General features: G+C 36.3%; 1 protein-coding gene across 12 annotated transcripts in view; it reads right to left on the bottom strand.

Annotated features, from left to right (window-relative positions):
* The window catches only part of RYR3 (ryanodine receptor 3), a 234,846-nt gene that overhangs the window by 76,784 nt on the left and 137,745 nt on the right, over positions 1 to 20,317 (bottom strand). For 5 of the 12 annotated variants that reach the window (XM_084519997.1, XM_084519996.1, XM_084520000.1 and 2 more), the window contains exons 41-51: positions 17,317 to 17,449; positions 16,121 to 16,224; positions 14,046 to 14,181; positions 10,104 to 10,284; positions 9,522 to 9,627; positions 8,163 to 8,283; positions 6,891 to 7,060; positions 6,022 to 6,242; positions 4,805 to 4,895; positions 4,334 to 4,474; positions 1,858 to 2,039 (exon numbers count right to left, since the gene is read on the bottom strand). In XM_084519997.1, the coding sequence (XP_084376123.1) occupies positions 1,858 to 2,039; positions 4,334 to 4,474; positions 4,805 to 4,895; positions 6,022 to 6,242; positions 6,891 to 7,060; positions 8,163 to 8,283; positions 9,522 to 9,627; positions 10,104 to 10,284; positions 14,046 to 14,181; positions 16,121 to 16,224; positions 17,317 to 17,449 (1,586 nt within the window). The remainder of the gene's footprint in view (positions 1 to 1,857; positions 2,040 to 4,333; positions 4,475 to 4,804; positions 4,896 to 6,021; positions 6,243 to 6,890; positions 7,061 to 8,162; positions 8,284 to 9,521; positions 9,628 to 10,103; positions 10,285 to 14,045; positions 14,182 to 16,120; positions 16,225 to 17,316; positions 17,450 to 20,317) is intronic. The other 7 variants (XM_084520001.1, XM_084520005.1, XM_084519998.1 and 4 more) reach the window with 3 other exon arrangements.

Below are 20,317 nucleotides of genomic sequence, written 5' to 3'. Positions count from 1 at the left end.
TTCACACAGAATCACACAGAATTTTCTAGGTTGGAAGAGACCTCAAGGTCATCGAGTCCAACCTCCAACCTAACGCTAACAGCCCTCCACTAAACCATATCCCTAAGCTCTACATCTAAACGTCTTTTGAAGACTTCCAGGGATGGTGACTCCACCACTTCCCTGGGCAGCCTGTTCCAGTGCCTCACAACCCTTTCAGTGAAGAAGTTCTTCCTAACATCTAGCCTAAAACTCCCCTGGCTCAACTTAAAGCCATTCCCCCTCGTCCTGTCACCAGGCACGTGGGAGAACAGGCCAACCCCCACCTCGCTACAGCCTCCCTTGAGGTACCTAAAAAGAGCGATAAGGTCACCCCTGAGCCTCCTCTTCTCCAGGCTGAACAAGCCCAGCTCCCTCAGCCGCTCCTCGTAGGACTTGTTCTCCAGGCCCCTCACCAGCTTCGTCGCCCTTCTCTGCACCCGCTCAAGCACCTCGATGTCCTTCTTGTAGCGAGGGGCCCAAAACTGAACACAGTACTCGAGGTGCGGCCTCACCAGAGCTGAGTACAGGGGGACGATCACCTCCCTAGCCCTCCTGGTCACGCTGTTCCTAATACAAGCCAGGATGCCGTTGGCCTTCTTGGCCACCTGAGCACACTGCTGGCTCATATTCAGCCGACTATCCACCATCACTCCCAGGTCCTTCTCTGCCTGGCAGCTCTCCAACCATTCCTCTCCCAGCCTGTAGCTCTGCTTGGGGTTATTGCGCCCCAGGTGCAGGACCCGGCACTTGGCCTTGTTGAACTTCATGCAGTTGACCTCAGCCCATCGGTGCAGCCTATCCAGATCCTCCTGCAGAGCTTTCCTACCCTCAAGCAGATCGACACACGCACCTAACTTGGTGTCATCTGCGAACTTACTGAGGGTGCACTCGATGCCCTCGTCCAGATCATCGATGAAGATATTAAAGAGGACCGGCCCCAGCACCGAGCCCTGGGGGACGCCACTAGTGACTGGCCTCCAACTGGACTTGGCTCCATTCACCATGACTCTTTGGGCCCGGCTATCCAGCCAGTTTCTAACCCAACGAAGCGTGCGCCAGTCCAAGCCAAGAGCAGCCAGTTTCTTGAGGAGAATGCTGTGGGAGACGGTGTCAAAAGCCTTGCTGAAGTCAAGGTAGACCACATCCACAGCCTTTCCCTCATCCACCCAGCGCGTCACTCTGTCATAGAAGGAGATCAGGTTCGTCAGGCATGACCTGCCTTTCATAAAGCCATGCTGACTGGGCCTGATCGCCTGCTTCCCCTGCAAGTGCTGCATGATGACTCTCAGGAGGATCTGCTCCATGAGCTTTCCTGGCACTGAGGTCAAACTGACAGGCCTGTAGTTTCCTGGGTCTGCCCTCCGGCCCTTCTTGTAGATGGGCGTCACGTTTGCTAGCCGCCAGTCGATTGGGACCTCCCCCGATAGCCAGGACTGTTGATAAATGATGGACAGTGGCTTGGCCAGCTCCTCTGCCAGTTCCCTCAGTACCCTTGGGTGGATCCCATCCGGCCCCATCAACTTGTGCACATCTAAGTGCCGTAGCAGGTCACCAACCAGTTCTTCATGGATAATGAGGGCCACATCCTGCTCCCCATCCCCTTCCACCAGCTCAGGGTACTGAGTATCCAGAGAACAACCGGTATTGCCGCTAATGTTCTAGCAAAGCATTTGAAAGCAAGAAGCAAAAATGCCTGTATTATTTCTTAAAGGTACTAATATCATTAAAAAGTCAGTCACTGGCCACTGCTCTGTACAGAGGAGAAAAAAGTGTTAGTAAGGAAAATGTTATAAAAATATATAAGGAAAGGAATTTGTTACGAAATACATTACTCACTTTGCTGTACTGACAGGTTTGGGATCAAAATTTCCTTCTGGATCCACTGAAGTCTGCTTTTCCAAAGTTGATCTAATTCGTGTATCTAAATAATCAGGAGGCAAAGCACCAGCTATAGCACTTAGACAAGGCAAGGCCATTCGAAAGAGCTCTGGATCGTACTTCTGCAGGAGAGATAGGAACTGGTTGGAAAACCCAACAGAAAAACATGCAAAATGTTAGTGAAAACCAATCAGCCATATGTACAAATATTAGAAGATGCAAAGAGACAGTAAAGCACATTTTAAAACTAAGCACAGAGCAAAAATATTGCGGTATGACCTGTATTTTTCTTGTTATCAACCCAATACATTTTCAAGACTGTTCCAATTACTGTAAGAGTATGCTGACAGCTGTATAAGCATATACAATACATGTAGGAGCATGTAAAGATTTCTTCAGGCTGTTAAGGCCTACATAGAAAGAATCAAAGGTTGATTACCTAGTCAGAGAAGTACAGTAATCTACAAAATACTGTCTTTAACTACAGAAGTCATAATAGTTTATCCGTCTTTTGCCCTAAACTTCTTAAAGTTTAAATCATGCCAGTCAAAGAAAACTGTGTTTTACTGTTGCAAAGCCAGTTCACTATCTTTCAGAATTGTCCTGTTAAGAGGTGAACTAGCGCATTTTGTCTTCTAAATAATTAGCTCTAGAGATAATGGTACTTGATACATAAAAACACATGGTGCAATTACATATGAAGAATTTATCCTATCCTTAGCTAACTTGCCATGAAAAACATTCAAGGTCAATTGTTACACACTAAGTTAAGTGTGTAAATTAAGTTATTTAAAAAAAGGGGGGGGGGAGGGGAGCAAAGAGAAAGTAGCAGCAGATCATAGGAGGTCCAGGTTCTCATTAAAAGCTCTCAAACTACATTCTTAGTGCCCCTGGGAAAAATAATCACTTCAGATTCCCCACTTGTATAACATGCATACTGATGTACTTTTAAAAGAGTTTAACACATTTACTGTTGAACACTGATGTGCAAGAGTTCCATGCTATTATAATTATTTAATAAATTGAAGAAATATTTCTCTTGCTTCACTGAAAGACACAGATAAGCTACATGACTTTCTAAATTTGAATGACAAATTTATTATTTTTGTGTTAACAAAATGCTGAAAAGCAATTTTAAGTTCCACTGAAGATTCTTGCTGATAAAATTATACTTTACAGCAAGAAGAATGCCTGAAACTTTGAATCTTTAACTTCCTTTAGTTTTGTTACAATGTTCTTTAGTGCTTAATGCACAAGCAAAAGAAGTGAGATCACAGGGTGAACTACTTCCACTAACACATCTGGAAGCAATGAAAACGCCAAACCTGTAAATATCTCAGTACAAAACAAAACAATGGAGAACACTGTAGCTTAGCAGCTTTACACAATGCTCTCATTGGACTAATAATCATTTACAAAATGATACAAATCCTATTACAGCGGGCCACCAATACTGACAGAAATACATCGTCTTCATTTATTTGTAAAATACTAAGACAAATTAAAAATGGTTCATCGTGACCTCAGGCCCTACTGACACTGTTTCTACCTGTGACAGCAGTGAGACAGACTAAGAAGTCATTAAAACCAAATACAAATAAGGCTTAAAAGCCATCCTAGAGTAGTGAAGAGACAATGTTTACTTTCGTATTATAAAAAGGATGCATAGAGAAACGATCACCTAAATTTGTTGACTAGAACTGGAATGGACATTCAGTGGGATGCACTGAAAAATATTGCTACATTCTCATAGTGAAACTTGATTTTTGAGCCAAGTTCAAAGAGAACAAGTTCAAAAAGTATCTATCCAGAAAGGCATTTCTAATATCAGAAACGTAACATTACTTCGAAAAAAACATTAGTAAGTGCAAAAATCCTAAGATCACACCTTGGAAGAGTACTACAGGAAAATGTTTATTTATGCAATGGTTGGATCATAGTTTTTAACTTAGGCAAAGACTGGCAAAATAACAAAATACAAGTGTCAGTTTGAAAATAGATAATTTAGATTTATAGTGCACACACCAGTAATTTGATTAGCATATACAGACATTTTGTAAAAATAATGCTATTATATGTCAGTAAAAAGTATTATAAAAAGTTTAGGAGAGCAAAGTAGAATAAAGCTGAATAGAGAACACTGACTTGTTAGTGCAGCAAGCAATCATTACCAGTGGAAAGGTATATGGCTATATCAAAACAAAAATCTCACATTTTATTAATTTGGAGAAAATCCCAAATCCCTCATGATTCAGGACTCAATTTTTTTTTTTTTTTTATTAGAATGTTACTTCATTGGAAACATTCTTTGTCATACATCCTGTATTATGTGAAAGAATTGCTGATACAGGCATTTTCTGTTCTTGGCATTGCAAATTATCATTGTAATGCTTTTATAGAAAGCCCATAGTGAAACATGAATTCCAATCATTACCTTATGAGACAAGGAATCAAATATTCCCCAGAAAAGTTTCTCAGTTAAATGTAATTCTTCTTCTGCTGCAATTCCATAGCTTCCCATTCCTGAAGGTAGACAATAATACTTCCAGCACTGTTCATAGTGATTTGTCAGAAGCTAGGTGTAAAAAAAAAAAAAAAAAAAAAAAAAGTGAAAGTGTGTAAAACATTGATATTTAATAATATAACACACTGGGTAGCATCTGCTTAAACAGTTAAATAAATATTATTATACTTATTTCTTATTAAATATTATACTTATGCCCACCAATACTGTTTATTTCTTTACTTCTAACAGATCTTAAAAAGAGTCTTTATTTCTTCTTTATCTTTTTGTGGGAGTGGTAGAGCTGTGCTGAAGAAGCATAAAGACTGTTATCTCCAGCTAGCTAGATTATTGTGAACTGAGTTTTATGCTGAATGCATGTACACAAAATACACCATTTACCTTGAGAGGCATTTTACAGTACTCATTGAGTAGTGGTACATCAAAAACTAGCCTTCTCAACAGCTGTTGTAGCATAGAGGGACGTAAGTGGCTGTAATTAAAAAAAAAAAAAAAAAAAAAAAAAAAAAAAAGTAAAGAAAATGAAAAAGGAAGTTCTTGTTAGTAAAAATTCATACAGTCCAGTGAAAATTAAATACAAATTTAAATTATTTTCCACATTGGTATTCAAATGATTCATGAAAACTATTTTGAGAAACATATGGTGTGCACACAACGAAAAACAAAATGAATAGTTAATACCTTCTGGTGTATAAAAAATCATGAAAAAACAAATATTAGACTCTCTAAATAAGTTTGAAGAACCTGACTCTATGTCATCTATCTAATGATATAACACAAAGATAAGCAAATTTTGGACTCTGTTATGCAATTAGACAACAGGTATGATTGTCCCATATAACATCAGAGGAAAGGGTGTTTTTTGTTGCTATTGGGTTTTGTTTGTTTCTTTGTTCAATTTTAAGGATTCTTCAGGGTGGTTTAGATATATAGAGGAGACAATCTAAGCAAAATAAACAGAATATTGCCCTAAAAGAATGGTTTTTGATATGAAACTACAAAGCAGCAAAACACTCGTGACTGAAACTGGTCTTGTAAATACATTATGATAACTATTATTAGAAATAAATCTGTACATCTCTACTACTTCAAGGCTCAGTTCATCTTTAGGATCAGTTTTCAGATTTGGAGAATGATGGGTAGTTTATGTTTTGGTTTAAGTGTTTCTTCGTTGGCTTCTTTTTTTATTTTCATTCTTTCCTTTTTTTTTAAAACAAAGAACAAGGTTTCTCAAGCCACAAGAAAAAATACAAACATGTCAACACCTTAAATCCCCAACACATACACTGTCAAACTCACCTAAACATTTTGGTAATAACTAGAATTTTGTTTTTACAAATAACCAGAATTCATTTTGTATCATTGCAATGCTCATAGCAATGCACCAGCTTGTAGAATGCAGGATAAGTAACAGAAAAATCAGAACTATTTTCTCTTAGGAAAAGAAATCCTGTCATACAGTCAGGTCATTTATTTCATGCAGGAATAAAACTCTCTTCATTCTACATTATACACAATGAAGAAAATTATTAAAATACATATTCTTATTTCCATACACACACAAAAGAAATCAATTTGAACATATGCATCATACATACTGGCAAATAGCAAGCAGGCATTCTTCAATAGTGTCTCGTTGTGCTTTTGTAAGGGAACGTCCTTTGGATAACCTATATATTGTGTGAAGCATGGAGTCAACCAAAGAGGCATGATGCTCTGTTCCAGAAAAGAGGGGAGCACATCTTTTGAGTAATGGAAACACAGCTGAACAAATATATCTATTTAGTGCGAGAGCTGCCTCTGTGGTACTTAGAGAAACCTGTATGAAGTAGTAATTGATTGTTAGTATCATATGGAATAAAAGTTACTAAATATGAAATTATAAAACATAATAATGACATATTCCTGAGGTCCCTTTAGTGGCTGGGTACTAATATAGTATTCACAGTATATACATGAGGACAAAAGCCCTTTATTTTTTTTTTTTTAAACTTGAGAAAATTAAGTCATCCCACTTATCCCATTAAAAACTGATTTCTTGCCCCACTGCTCTTTAAACCAATAAAAGCAAAAAAGAAAACAGGCAGCTTATTTCTTTAAACAGGTTATGAAAAATCACAAAGCATTAGGTAGCATTTTTCATCTCACTCAATTTTTCCTACCTGCACATACATGAATTTTCAATGCAATTGGAAAGCATGCATGAAATAAAAGCCTATTACAGAATATCCCATGTACTTACAGTAATTAAGGTAAGCCTGCATTTAAAGTACACTACATCATTGCTTTCTGTGGTACTGAATGCTTACAATTAAAACTTAAACTCAAGAAATGAATAAAAATATACTGAACTATTACTGCTTGGGATTACAGTGAGCAAATTTTTTAAAGATTTTTTAACTTGAAGTTCCATTTATTACACTAATTGAGCCATTAAAGCACCTAATCTGCATAGCAAAATACTTACTGTATCCAGAGAGGCAGAAGCTCTTAAATCTGGTAAAAATCCAACTTCCAATAGGTGAAGGAGGAAGGTTTGGTCCTTAATACCATATACACGGTCCAAGAAGAGTACCATTGGTGCTTTATGATCAGGACAGAAATTTGCAGACATATCTGGCTCATTTACTGTGCCATCTACACAAATATATAATGACTTTTAATAGAAAATCACTGAATAAGCAAGAAACAAGAAGACAATGAAAGACACTATAATTACATTTATTGACTAAAATCAAATGTCTGAAATCATATTCTTGGTTCAGTTTTCTTGCACGCTGAAAAAGAATTCAAGGTAGTTATTAAAAAACATATTGCAATTGATTAATCTTCCTGTCTTAAATGCAAACTTAAGAATGAATGGTTAAAGTATTCTACGTGTTTCATTACTATTACAGAGAATATTTGTAAGGTAAAATTAAAGACACATATTATTACAAACATTAATATATATAGTAACTGTGAAGTTTCAGAAGGTTAATAATTTTCATTTCTGTATCATGTAAACTAGACTAGAAAGAATATGCAATACAAGCAAAGACACCAGTAACAGACGCTAAATGATAAACCATCTGTAAAGGGGAATGACTGTAAGGAGGAATAGATAATCCTTGTGAAAAAGAAAGGACAACAGAAGGAGGGGAAGGAGGATAACATTACTTTGGAGTAGAACAAAATGATAAATTGGTAGCTTATAGCCAGTGGAACATGCAGCAACTAACAGGAAAGATGTAGATCATATACCATAAAAACCTCTTCCTCTGTTGCATTTATACTTTACATAAAATTACAGTTTGTAGGGTTATCTTGGAAGTTATGTTTGGAAATAAATCCACCCTGCATAACTACAAGACCACTTCTAGGAAAGAATCAACAGTCACACAACAAGCAAGAATACATGATCAATACCCTTTTTCATCTTGATTTTGTAGTATTTTTAAGTTTCAGAGTGATGAAAGTACAAAGGGAATGAGGTCAAGCTTATGTGTTATACCTAAAGAGATAGTGTCTCTATAGCAACTGCATGAGACAAAATACTGGGATAGATGGGCCACTGCAGTGTTCCAGTAAGGTATTTCTTATGTTTTTACGTTCTCTGCTCCACAGAACCAAGTATCTCTTCTATAGGTCTAATTGATCCATACCTAATTAAAATCTAAAGAACATTTCACACCTGAAAGTTATGTGTTAACAGCTTTTTACAAAACGTGAACTTATATACTAAAAGTAATGAAGTTACCTTTGTTAACTGTTGACAGCTTTAGCGGTATACTTATAATCCCAACCAAATCTTCAGTTGGCACTAGAGATCGGAGGATCGACCTGATTCGAATAGCTTCACCTTTTCCACTTTGAATAAGCTGTTAGAAAAAGTGCACCAATTAAGAAAGTTAATACTGAGTGAAATCAGAAAAAAAAAATAATAACAAAAAAAAAAATACTGATATTAGCATGTTTTTTGGAAACACTATAGTGTTTCCAAAACACTACAAAAAAAAATCATAGAAATCCAATCTATCACAGCACTATAAAGGAATGCTGATTTTAAGCTTATCCTACTTTTTCATCATTCCTAATTTTGGTATCATAAATGGATAATTTATTGATGCTATAAATTCCTAATAAAACAAACAAACAAACAGCTACATGGCTAAGCTTTCCAAGGATCAATCAGACGAAGTGCTGAAAGCAAAAATTTCTGAAAGACTCAAGTTACTTACAGAACATTCAGTGATAGCTTTTCAGCTTGCCTTTTTATACTATGAACAGATGCAAACCTGTCAGATGTATCTACACATTTTCCTATTATTTTTATGCAGTAAAAATCACAAAAGGAATTAACAATAATGGGGTGACCAACTTGTTTTACCTTCTAGCAGAACTTACATATTCACAATCTGTCTCTCTGAAAACCTCTTCCAGTAATTTTCTTAACATGAAACTAGCAATATACAGCTAGATACAATTTACAGGTAGTAAAGCTAATAGCTTTGGTAATTTTAAGTATGGAGGTTACAAGTCAAATCTCTTGCTTTTTGTTGTACTGAGACACATAAATATGGCACTTTGATCTGGATGTGTGCTACTAAAGCATTTTAAATAGTGGCAAGTAAAAGTCACTTTAACACCAAGTTTTATATGTGGCTATTTTACAGGCATTACACATTCAAAAGTGTTATTTCACTTATTTTTCTATGTATTCATGTAGTGTTAATACCATATTTCAACAGTACACAAGAATGAAGCTCTGCATCACACTGTTATGAAAATTACTTTTGTGGCTTTCTAGAGGACAGTAAAGGGCCAGCTTCAGAAATTTTATTGGCAGTGTAAATGTGTACCACTAGTAGTTCATTTTGGCTTTAATCATACAAAAATCCCAAATCTTACATAAATAACAGAACACTAGGAATCAAAAGTCAGTGATTCTTTATGAACAGTTGGCAGGGAACACAACTGTATAGATACAGTGAAAAATGTAATAAAGCATACCTCCTGATAGTAGAAAGCCTTTGAATAGAGACTATTTTAGTTAGACACATACAGTTCTGTTTACAAATCTCCCACATTTTCTGAACAAGTGACAGAATGAACTTACATGCATTTCTGGTGCACAGCGTCCAAGTAAATCTATGAGAGCTGAGTAAAATGACATGATTGCATTGCCCATGTGCACAATCTCCTCCTCTTCCTCCTCCTCATCACTAAAAGACAATCAGTAATACCAGTGATTATTTTTGCTAATCCAAGTTTATAGCTCCTCTCTGGAGCTAGATCCATGATCCAGAGACTATAAATCAGATACAACCATTTCCTCTAGCTACAGACTACAATTTTTTTTTTTTTTTTTTTAATCCTTAGAGTTAGGAAACAATTGAACAGTAATAACTACTTCATATCACCCTTCTGTCTTCCTCTTTCACTTTACCATTATCTTAGCTTCATTCTGTAACAGACTTCTTATTTGCTTTGTCCTTCAGGCTTCTTCTCTTCCATAACTCTTATTCTACATTATCGTATTTCACAAATTCCACATGACAACTGTTTGAGGGTGTGAATCTCTAATGTTCTGGGTTTGTATAATGACTTACCCAATAGGGTCTATTATCTATATAGCTCTGGTGAGATTAAACCAGCTATTAAATCATCATTTTCCAAACATGCATTCACGTTTACTTACCCTTCTCTCTTATATCCTTGTGAGGGAAGGTCACGAGAAGGATTCTCTGAGATTCTGATAGCTTCTTGCATAGCTGCCAGTAAACCATTTCCTCCTTCTCCTCTAAGGTCTGGTCCAAAGCACTCTGGTCGTCGAATAAGGAGCTTGACAACAACACTTGCATTTTCTTCAACACTTTCACCTGAAGACCAAAATAAAGTCGTAGCATAATACATATTTTCTCCTGAAAGGTATCCTTTAGTCAGAAGGAGACTATTTTCCTCTGAATTTTACAAAATATAAAATAAATCTTCAATCTTATTTCTAAAAGCAAAAATCTATCATTTTGGCAGCATGAGAAGTGCTTTACCAAAGGATACCTAGGTTTAAAAGTGACACTATAGACATGCCTTGCCAAAGTTTTACTACACTCAGTCTAGAAGTTTCACTTCAGAAGGTTAATTTACTTTTTGTGCCAAAGACTACTTCCTCCTAGAGTTAAATATTGTGATAGGTTCTTTTGCACAAAATGGACTAGAAAGTAACCCAAACATATAATACCGACAAGTGAGAATGCCACTGAAAGTGGCAGTTTTCTATTCCTGGGCAACCTGTACAAATGATGATGAGACAGTTTTTGATGGACTCCATTTACAGACAGGTATATTTTGAATAAATTCATTCATGGCTTTAGGAAATATCTTGTAAGCAGCGCTCCTGACACACAGACAGAGAAATGTACTTCTTACTGAAGTTCATGATACCACACACATTGAATAAAATTCACTTTAGCTTCTTGTATAAAGGGTGACTGCAGGCAATAATCCAGCAATTGGACAGGTGAAGGGAAGGTGTGGGGGGGTGTTGACCCCAGCCAACAACCACCCAACCTCTTGTTCACTCCCATCCCCTGCAGGAGAGGGAGAAGCCAGAAGGAAGGTGAGACAACTCATGGGTTGAGATAACAACAGTTTAGCAGAAAAGCAAAAGCTGTGCATGCAAGCAAAGCAAAAAGATGAATTTATTCACCACTTCACATAGGCAGTGAAGCGTGGCATAAAATATTTAGCCAGTTCCTGGAAAGCAGGGCTCCAGAACACGTAATGGTTGTATGGAAAGACAAACACAATGACCATGAACATCTCCCTTGTCCTAATCCTTTCCCTGAGCTTTTATTGCTGAGCACAATGTCATATGATATGGAATATCTGTTTGGGTCAGCTCTCATGGCTATGTGTCCACTGCTAACTTCTAGCCCAGCCTGAACGTACTTGCTGGGGGCGAGGAAGGGGACAGAGTGGGAAAAAATCGAGAAAGCCGTCACACTGTGCAAATACTGTTCAGCAATAGCCAGAACATGTGTAATTTATCAACAGTGTTTCAGCACTTTACGGACTCCTATGAAGAAAGTTAAATCCATTCCAGCCAGACCTAGCACAGGACAAGAATTATTTGATTTTAAGTGGGCCAGCTAAAACAAAAAAATGTTGCTTAACATTCTGGCCTTGGTACTTCATCAGTGGAACACTCATTTTAGAGTTGAATCTTCTCAGTATAACTAAAGAATAACTCATATTTTAGATTAAATCTATCTAGGGGTAAAATCTCCGTTCTACTGCATCCTTACATGTTGGTTAAATACTCTTCTTGTTGTTTAAAGCCTGAAATTGAATACTTCATCTTCTCTATACGCAAAAAACACATTAAAATAAGCTTTGTGTGGAAAAACGTATGTATAGTTCAAAAGGGAAGAAAGTAGGTTATCTGTTATATAAATTCAGGAAAGGCACATAGGTTGTGACCCAGTGAAAAAAAATATGCTCAGCTCATGGTTGAATGCAAACATTTAGAAAATTCACAGTGCGCACCTTATAAAAATAATCTGTGGGATGAGATGAGATTAATGGGACATATAGGAAGAAAACACAGGAAAGGAAAGAGTTCAGTCACTGAACTTGGGATGTCAGTAGCTTTATCCCACAGATCATCAGTATCAGTATTTTACTTACAAGCTACAATAATATCCCAGCACATAAACTTTAGTATCCAGTTTATACTGAATTGAATTTTGTATCCTAAACACACACTAAAAAATGGGATTAGAAACTGCGTTTTTTAGCAATGAATAACAGGGCCATCAGGAAGTCAAAGCCTTTGATATGGTCCCTCACCACATTCTTCTCTCTAAATTGGAGAGGTATGGATTTGAAGAGAGGTATGGACTGTTAGGTGGATAAAGAGTTGGTTGGCTGGTTGCAGCCAAAGGGTTATGGTCAATGGTTCTATGTTTGGGTGGAGGCCAATCACAAGTGGTGTCCCTTAGGGGTCGGTCTTGGGTCTGGTGCTCTTCAACATCTTTATCAACGACATAGATGACAGAATCCTCAGCAAGTTTGCAGATGACACCAAGATGAGCAGTACAGTCGATACAATAGAGAGAAGGGGTACCACCCAGAGGGACCTGGACAGACTGGAGAAGTGGGCCAATGAGAACCTAATGAGGTTCAACAAGGCCAAGTGCAAGGTGTTGCACTTGGGCTGAGGCAATCCCAGGTATTTATATAGACTGGGAGAATAAGAACTTGAGAGTGGCCCTGCAGAGAAGGACTTGGGGGTCCTGATGGAAGAGAAGCTGGATGTGAGCCAGCAGTCCATGCTTGCAGCCCGGAAAGCCAGCTATGTCCTGGGTTGCATTAAAATAAGGGTGGCCAGCAGGGAGAGGGAGGTGATTGTCCCCCTCTGCTCTGCTCTTGTAAGACTCCACCTGGAATACTGCATGTAGGCCTGGGGCCACCAGCACAAGAAGGATGTGGAGCTCTTCAAACGGGTCCAGAGGAGGGCCACTATGGTGATCAGAGGGCTGAGTACCCCTGCTATGAAGAAAGGTTGAGGGAACTGGGCTTGTTTAGCTTGGAGAAGAGAAGGCTCCGGGGAGACCTCATTGCAGCCTTCCAGTACTTAAAGGGAGTGTATAAACAGGAGGGGGAATGCCTGTTTACATGTGTTGGTAGTGATAGGACAAGAGGGAATGGTTTTAAACTAATGCAGGGGAGATTTAGGTAGATATTAGGTAGATATTAGGAGAAAGTTTTTCATTCAGAGGGTGGTGAGGCACTGAACAGGTTGCCCAAAGAGGTGTGGATGCCCCATCCATGGAGGCATTCAAGGCCAGGCTGGATGTGGCTCTGGGCAGCCTGCTCTAGTGGTTGGCAACCTTGCCCAGAGCAGGGGGGTTGAAACTAGATGATCTTTAAGGTACTTTTCAACCCAGGCCATTCTATGATTCTATGAAGTCAGAGTCAAAGGAAGGTAACAATAGATGAGATAACTGGGATGGGGAGGTTTTGGAAGGAGCAGCTAAGCACTTCAAATATTTCAGTTTTGTATTTTCACAGGTATGATCTTGAACAAACACAACTCCTGACTTTGCACAGATTTTGTTTTTTACTAGATGCTTTAGAACCTGATACCTCAGAAAACTACATAAGCCAGTGCTCTATTGGAAAATTGCCTTATATATGCAAAATAGCTTAATTAAAAAATGCAAATAAAAATGCAAAATAGCTTAATTAAAAACCTCTAATTCTCCCGGTGGCTTAGTGGCCAAGAAAGTTCTAAAATCAGAGCCAACTGGTTATGTTTTCAGATATATCACGGTCTGACCTAAAATACTGCAATTTACTCTATACACAGTTTACTTATTGATAGAATTCCTAACTTCATTTGCTACCTTAATAAGATACTCAAATCAATAATAAAAATTGCAAAAGGAATAACGAAAAAGTAACTATAACTTTGAAGATTCAAAAAAAAAAAAAATTAATAAACAGCATATAATAATTACCTGTTGTTTGCAATGAGAATGGTATTCGTTATCCTCTCTTCATCCATTAACACATTCTTATGTACAGGAAAGTAATTTTAAGAAACCCTTTTTATAGAATGCCAAGAAATTATACTTACTGTTAACAAAAACTGCAAATCTTAAGAATGACAGGTAACGTTCACCCTCTATTGGATTCCATCCAATGTCTGGATATCCTTTAGCTAGCAATACTGGACAACTCTGCAGGCCACAACCAGCCAAATAAGTAACAACCTACAATATAAAAGTAATTATTTATTCATGTATGTGGAAATAAATTTCTAAAAATACTGCCGATGCATGATTTTTTTTTAAATAACATGGTTTTAATATGCGGTGTTTCATCTGAGAAACTACCAACATAGCTCAATATTGCATCAGTCAGTTTCTAGTTCTTGCTTTTGATAATGACAAAAAAGCCAAACACTCTTTATTTCTGAAACTACCAAACTATATCATGACACAGCAACAGAACAACATGAAAAAGGTTTAATCTGGAAAGTAAAAAATAAAATAAAATACTAAGGAATTAAATATTCAGATCTTTTTTACACTTTTTAAACAACAGTTAAAAATACTAACAACTTCAAAATCACATAAATAGCTATGTATGAATAATTTGCTACAACAGCAAAGTAAATGTTGCATCGGAAGCTTACCTACTGTAAATCCAATTCTAATACATATGCAAATAATTAAAATTTTCAGGAGATTGCTCAATATCAGTGAACAGTTAAGTGTCTGGAGAACCATAAAGATTAAAATTTTTGGTAATACACAAATACCCAATATAGCATTTCTTATCAAGAAGAATATCTTTAAGCATGACAAATCACTGAGAAATTACAAATGTCATTAATTATAGTAAGCTGAATTTCTGAAACATGAATGAAACACTTTCTCAACCATTTAAAAGGAAATTGTCAGGTAACTGCACAGATGAGATCTTTGTTTTTATTTAAAATACATAAAGATAACATTTGAGCATGATTTTAGTCCTCAAATAGGTTTTGAAATAGGTAATTCACTGACTTGCCTAATATTACTTTCCTTGAAAATATGACAGTCAATGCTGGTGCTCCAATCACTAACGGTGTATCCTGGGGTCAATACTGTTAATATTTCATTAACAACAGAATGGAGGGCACCTTTAGCAAGTTTGCAAATGATAAAAAAAACTGGGAATTGTTCTCAATGTTATCTTTATCAAATTAGCATATTCCTGTGCTCTCACACCCTTTCTATTCATATTCCTGTCCCGATCTTCTCTGAACTATCCCCATCATATGTCCATTTATTTCCATTTTCTAACCTTTGCCTTTCCCAATGTATATGCTGAATACAAACACCACCACAACCATTCTTCACCCACTTCTACCCTCATCTACCCCCATACTCCACAAAGGCTTTACCTCTGCCAAACTATCATATTAAACTCTGCCTTCTGGCTTCTGTTTCTCACTGCTGTGTTAGAACATATCCCTTCCCTTCCCTGCATTCCTTTTCTTCTGACTTTGTATCCACCTTCCATCTACTGTTTTGTTCTCCTTCCCAGGTATACAGAGAACTTTATGCCATTTTTTGTATCTTTTTACCCGCTATTCCTACTTCATCCCTCTTCTCCTTAAATTTCCCTTTATTCCTAACCACTGTGAACGGTTAGGAATAAATCTAGATCCTGGATTCAATTTACTGCTGCAGCTAAACCAAATATTCTATTCCAACTTCCTTTCTTCATGTATCTAACCTACTATTTTACTTCTGTTTTCCCCATCAATCTCTGATTTATTTAAGCCATAAGACTTCACCTTCTCCTCTTACTTCACCTGAATTTGCTCTTCCCCAGACAATGTTTCCTGACATGTCTTTCTCCTGTTTCATGCCTTTTTTATTGTTATTCTTTCTAGCTGATAATAATAGTGAAAGGATACAGAAGACAGAAAAACACCTTCTTGTTCTCTCTTGTTGTGATTCCCACCAAGTATAAAGCCAAAGCAGGGTACAGAGCCAAAGCAAGGAAAATACTGCTCAGTAAACCTCATCCTAAGACAGCACATTCCTAGAGCAACTATTTCTTAAAAGATCATATTCAAAAATTACTGTGATCAGACTTGCCCTTTTCCCTCCTACTACAAGTACACTGTTGAATAAGTAGGTTAGAGTGATCACTTACTTTATCCAGATCTGGCTCTTCCAGTGCTAGTGCAAGCTCATTGTTGTCCATTACGGAGGCTGCTGCAACATCTAGTGGTGTTGAACCTCTCATTGAAGGAAATGCTGCAGAAGAATGTTAATGTACAAAAATTAAATTCAGTTTGCAGTAATCACAGTCATGCAGCAGATGGCAGCAATCACAATAGAATCTAAACATATTAACAGTATGTTGTAAGGCTGTTCTTCAATCAAGAACATGGTTAACTTTCAAATAATGTTAAAATAAATACTGAAATTCTTTTCTGTCTTGGCATCCATATCCACAAACATGAAGAACTATGCTTCTTTTAAATGCAGATAAAGAAATCAGTATTAACAACATAGAGAACTAGAAAAAAATATATACAACTATTTATCTAGCAGAGCAACACTCCAGCTATATAACTCTAAGAAATTGTACAACCATACCAATTCAAGACTTATAATATGCCTATATTCAGCTAAAATATAAATTTTCAAACTTCAGCATTGCCTGTTTTCATTCTTTCATTCTTATTCCATTTTCTGTGTTTTATATGGGCAAATGTAGGGATGGAAACAGCAATCATGCTATAGCTAAAAACAAAAAAATAACTAAAAATAAAATAAATATATATAACTAAAAATAAATATAAAAATAACTAAAAATAGCTAAAACACTGTGAAATCACAAGCTATCTTGTCTTGATATACCTTATTGTTAAAGGCCATCTACCTAGCCAAGAGAAATTTTCTTGAGCTACAAAATCTAGCACATCCACATTTTAAAATCAAACACCTATTCCAAAGGAAAAATATGAAATTCACATCAGTGGACCAAGATTTAGAGGGAAGGGAAACAACAACAAAAAATAAAAAGTAACTTGTATGGATGCCCAGATGAAACTGACCCTTGCCAGAGGGTTAAATTAATATTAGATTTCCAATTGCAATTATATTGGATGGAAAAAAATGTCAAACAGCATGGATTTCATCCTAAATCTTTCAAGATATTTTAAAAAACATATTAAACTACTCTGTTTCAAATATAATTAACAGACATATAAAGATGAAAGAAAAATGTGAAAATGTAAGAGAGGCTTCAGCACACAGTTCAACTTGCTATACAAATTAGATGGCAGACTAGCACATTCCCTTTTTTGTCTTGGTTTTAACTGTTACAGCTACATGACATACCCAGCCCAACGCTGCTGTTTTCCAGTAAGTAACTAAGATGCTCAAACATGGCTTTTTGGTTTTGACGACTAATTCGACAGAAGTAGCACAGGAATCGACAACAGCTTGCCACCATCTTAGGAAAAGCGATCTGCTGAAGAAGAAAGTTGACAAACCAGTGAAATATGTTAATTACCAATCTGTTCCAGTTCTTCTTCCTGCATCCCTAATAAGGAAAGTATAGTGAAGTTACCAAGGTGACAAGCAGTTGATGGTTGCTCTTGTTCTAATTTAAGAAAGGACCTGCATTTCTTTTTAACTTTTGCGTTCATTAGGCCATTGGGTTTAAAATGTTGAAAAATCATTTTACAGGGGACTCTAGGGGACATAATGAAGAAAAACTGAGAGCTATTTCTCAACTCTCAAACAAAGCAATCTGCAGACTTGCAAATGTGGTTATACATAAACAACATTATGGTAACAAGCTCAACCAAAAAATATTAGGTCACAGCAGAATAAGAACCTTAGTTTATCCAAACATATTCATTACAATGAGAATACACGGTCTTTTAAAAAAGGTTTCTACAAGACTTCTACATTTCTCAATGCATACGCCTAATAACATACATTAATATTTTATTTTTGCTGTGCAATTTTTTTTAAAGACATTTTCCTTGCTGTGCATTACACGCAAAGGATTTCTCTTCTGAAAATAAAATAATTTAATCTGTAGCATACCCAAATGAACATTTCACAAACTGCAATTAGTCATAACATCTTCTGACATGAAAAACTTATGCCAGTATCACATTTTACTGAAAGGAGATGAAAGAACAAGATCAAAAATCTTGGGAGAGACTTTTGATGTTTCTTTTAAGGTTATCCTACCAGATGTATTACATTTACCATTATATGGCACTTAAAGTGTCAAGCACCATTGCAAATCTGCATCCTAAGGATGCACAGAAAATTAGGCAGAAAATTAATGACCACCCAGGAGAATTCTTTTTGAAATAATCTGACCAGCACTCATCAGGCAAAAATAGAAATGTATTATATATACATATATATACACACACACTCTGTAATATTCTATAAAATTCTAGAATGTAATATAAAATATAAAATTCTAGAATGTAATATTCTATAAGATTCTATAAAATTCTATAAAATTCTATATTCTGTGAGATTCAATGTGATATTCAAGCACTTTAATCAAAATACCATGTTTTTTCTTCCTCTGACATCCTACCTCCTTCACTTAATACCTTGTAACTACAAATAATATTACTTATATTACTTTTACAAAGTATAATAAATATTGCCTCCTTTACAGAACAACTCTAATTCATTCTAATGCAGCCTTTTCAACTGAGACAACAGTTTTGTGGGGAAAAAATGATTATATTAATTAAAAGTTATATGATAATGTATTATCTATTCAAGACATCAGGTGCATTTCCTAACTTCCATAGACTTGAGTTGATTAACCATAGTTTGATACAGTTTTTTTTTTTGTTTTGTTTTGTTTTTTGTGCAGCTAACTTTTAAATTTTAGTCATGAAGGTGCTACTATGTAAAAGAAGCAATAGACATGATTTCTGTTTTTAAATGTATGACAGAAGAAAATGAATGAAAAACATTCGTTCATTCCTGAAAACATTCAGCAAAGCTTCCACTCCCATAATTTAAAGGGGTTTTAAACTAAGCAGAATGTGTGACATAACCTTGTTTACAAAATTACAGTAAGAGCCACAATGTCAAAAAATTGTCATTTTAGAAATTCTTTATTATTAACAGGTATTGATACAAAAATGGAATTTGAAAATTTCCAAATCAGTAAGAAGTAATTTTGAAGTAAAATGTTTTCATTTTGAGAGTCAAAAAGGGCATTGCTCTTTGAAAGATAATTAACAACAGAGTTGTGAGAAACTCAACTGAGAGCACAAAGAGCAATGTCTTAATGTCTGATGCCACCACTATTCCTTAACTGTACATAAGCAAGTCATTGGACAAAAGCCTGCAGAATTTCAATTGAGTATATAAAACCAGAACTGACCAAGGCATGCACACTGTTTCTGGCCCTACTCCTTTCTTCTTAAGGACACCTTACCTGGGACAGTAAAAGATCCCCAGCATACAGAGGCATGTACCTATTCCAGTTTAATGACTACCTGTTCCTAAGTGAACAACCTTTCAAGCGAGACTTCTATACACGCTTAGAAGATAAGCATGCCAGCAGGAGATCAACAGACAGCATATGGCAATCATTTTAAAAAGCAGCGTTCTCCCTGCGAGGGTCGTATGGAAGATATTTCACATTTGGAACTCAGAAACAACACTTCTCTGCCTGTACAGTTCCTCGTCCAATGGTTTGCTCTGTGAAATCTCCCCATCGCAATATCTAAAATCTGTGTTAATGGTGTGCAAAACTCCATTAATAAGCCTTGCTGTGTTATTCCATAATATGACTATAACCCTCCATTTCCATTAAAAAAAAAAAAAAAAAGGGTTCTGAATGGTGGATATCTACAAGTTTCCACTCTTAAGGAGAAAATGAGGCACCGTGAGACTGGAATAGATGAAATTCTAAACACACCCTATTTCATATTCATATTTCTTGATACGATTTCTACTCCTGTGCCAAGCCCAGTTCAATAAGTGAAGTTTTGGATTCCCCAAACAGTTTATAGAGATAGGGATATAAAATAGGATATTTTGGGTGGCCAGACTCATTAAATGATACCAGGTTAACAACTAATTTTCTAGGTCTACATTCCTCATGAAAAGTATCATGGTAACTTCTATGATGTATTTTTGTATTATAAAAATTCTCTGTGATAACATTCTTTAGTAGAAACAGAAGGAACAGTGGTTTATTTTTTGGTTGTTTGTTTGGTTGGTTGGTTTTATCACTTCGGAATTTATGTACAAACTGTAGCGAAAACAGAAGGTTGTGACACCTACACACAAGTATTTATCAGGTTATAAATAATTGTATGCCTGGCCGTACAAAAAAAAA

Source organism: Aythya ferina (assembly GCF_964211825.1).
Source record: "Aythya ferina genome assembly, chromosome: 5".
NCBI lineage: Eukaryota > Metazoa > Chordata > Aves > Anseriformes > Anatidae > Aythya > Aythya ferina.
This window is presented reverse-complemented; position numbering and strand designations above follow the sequence as displayed.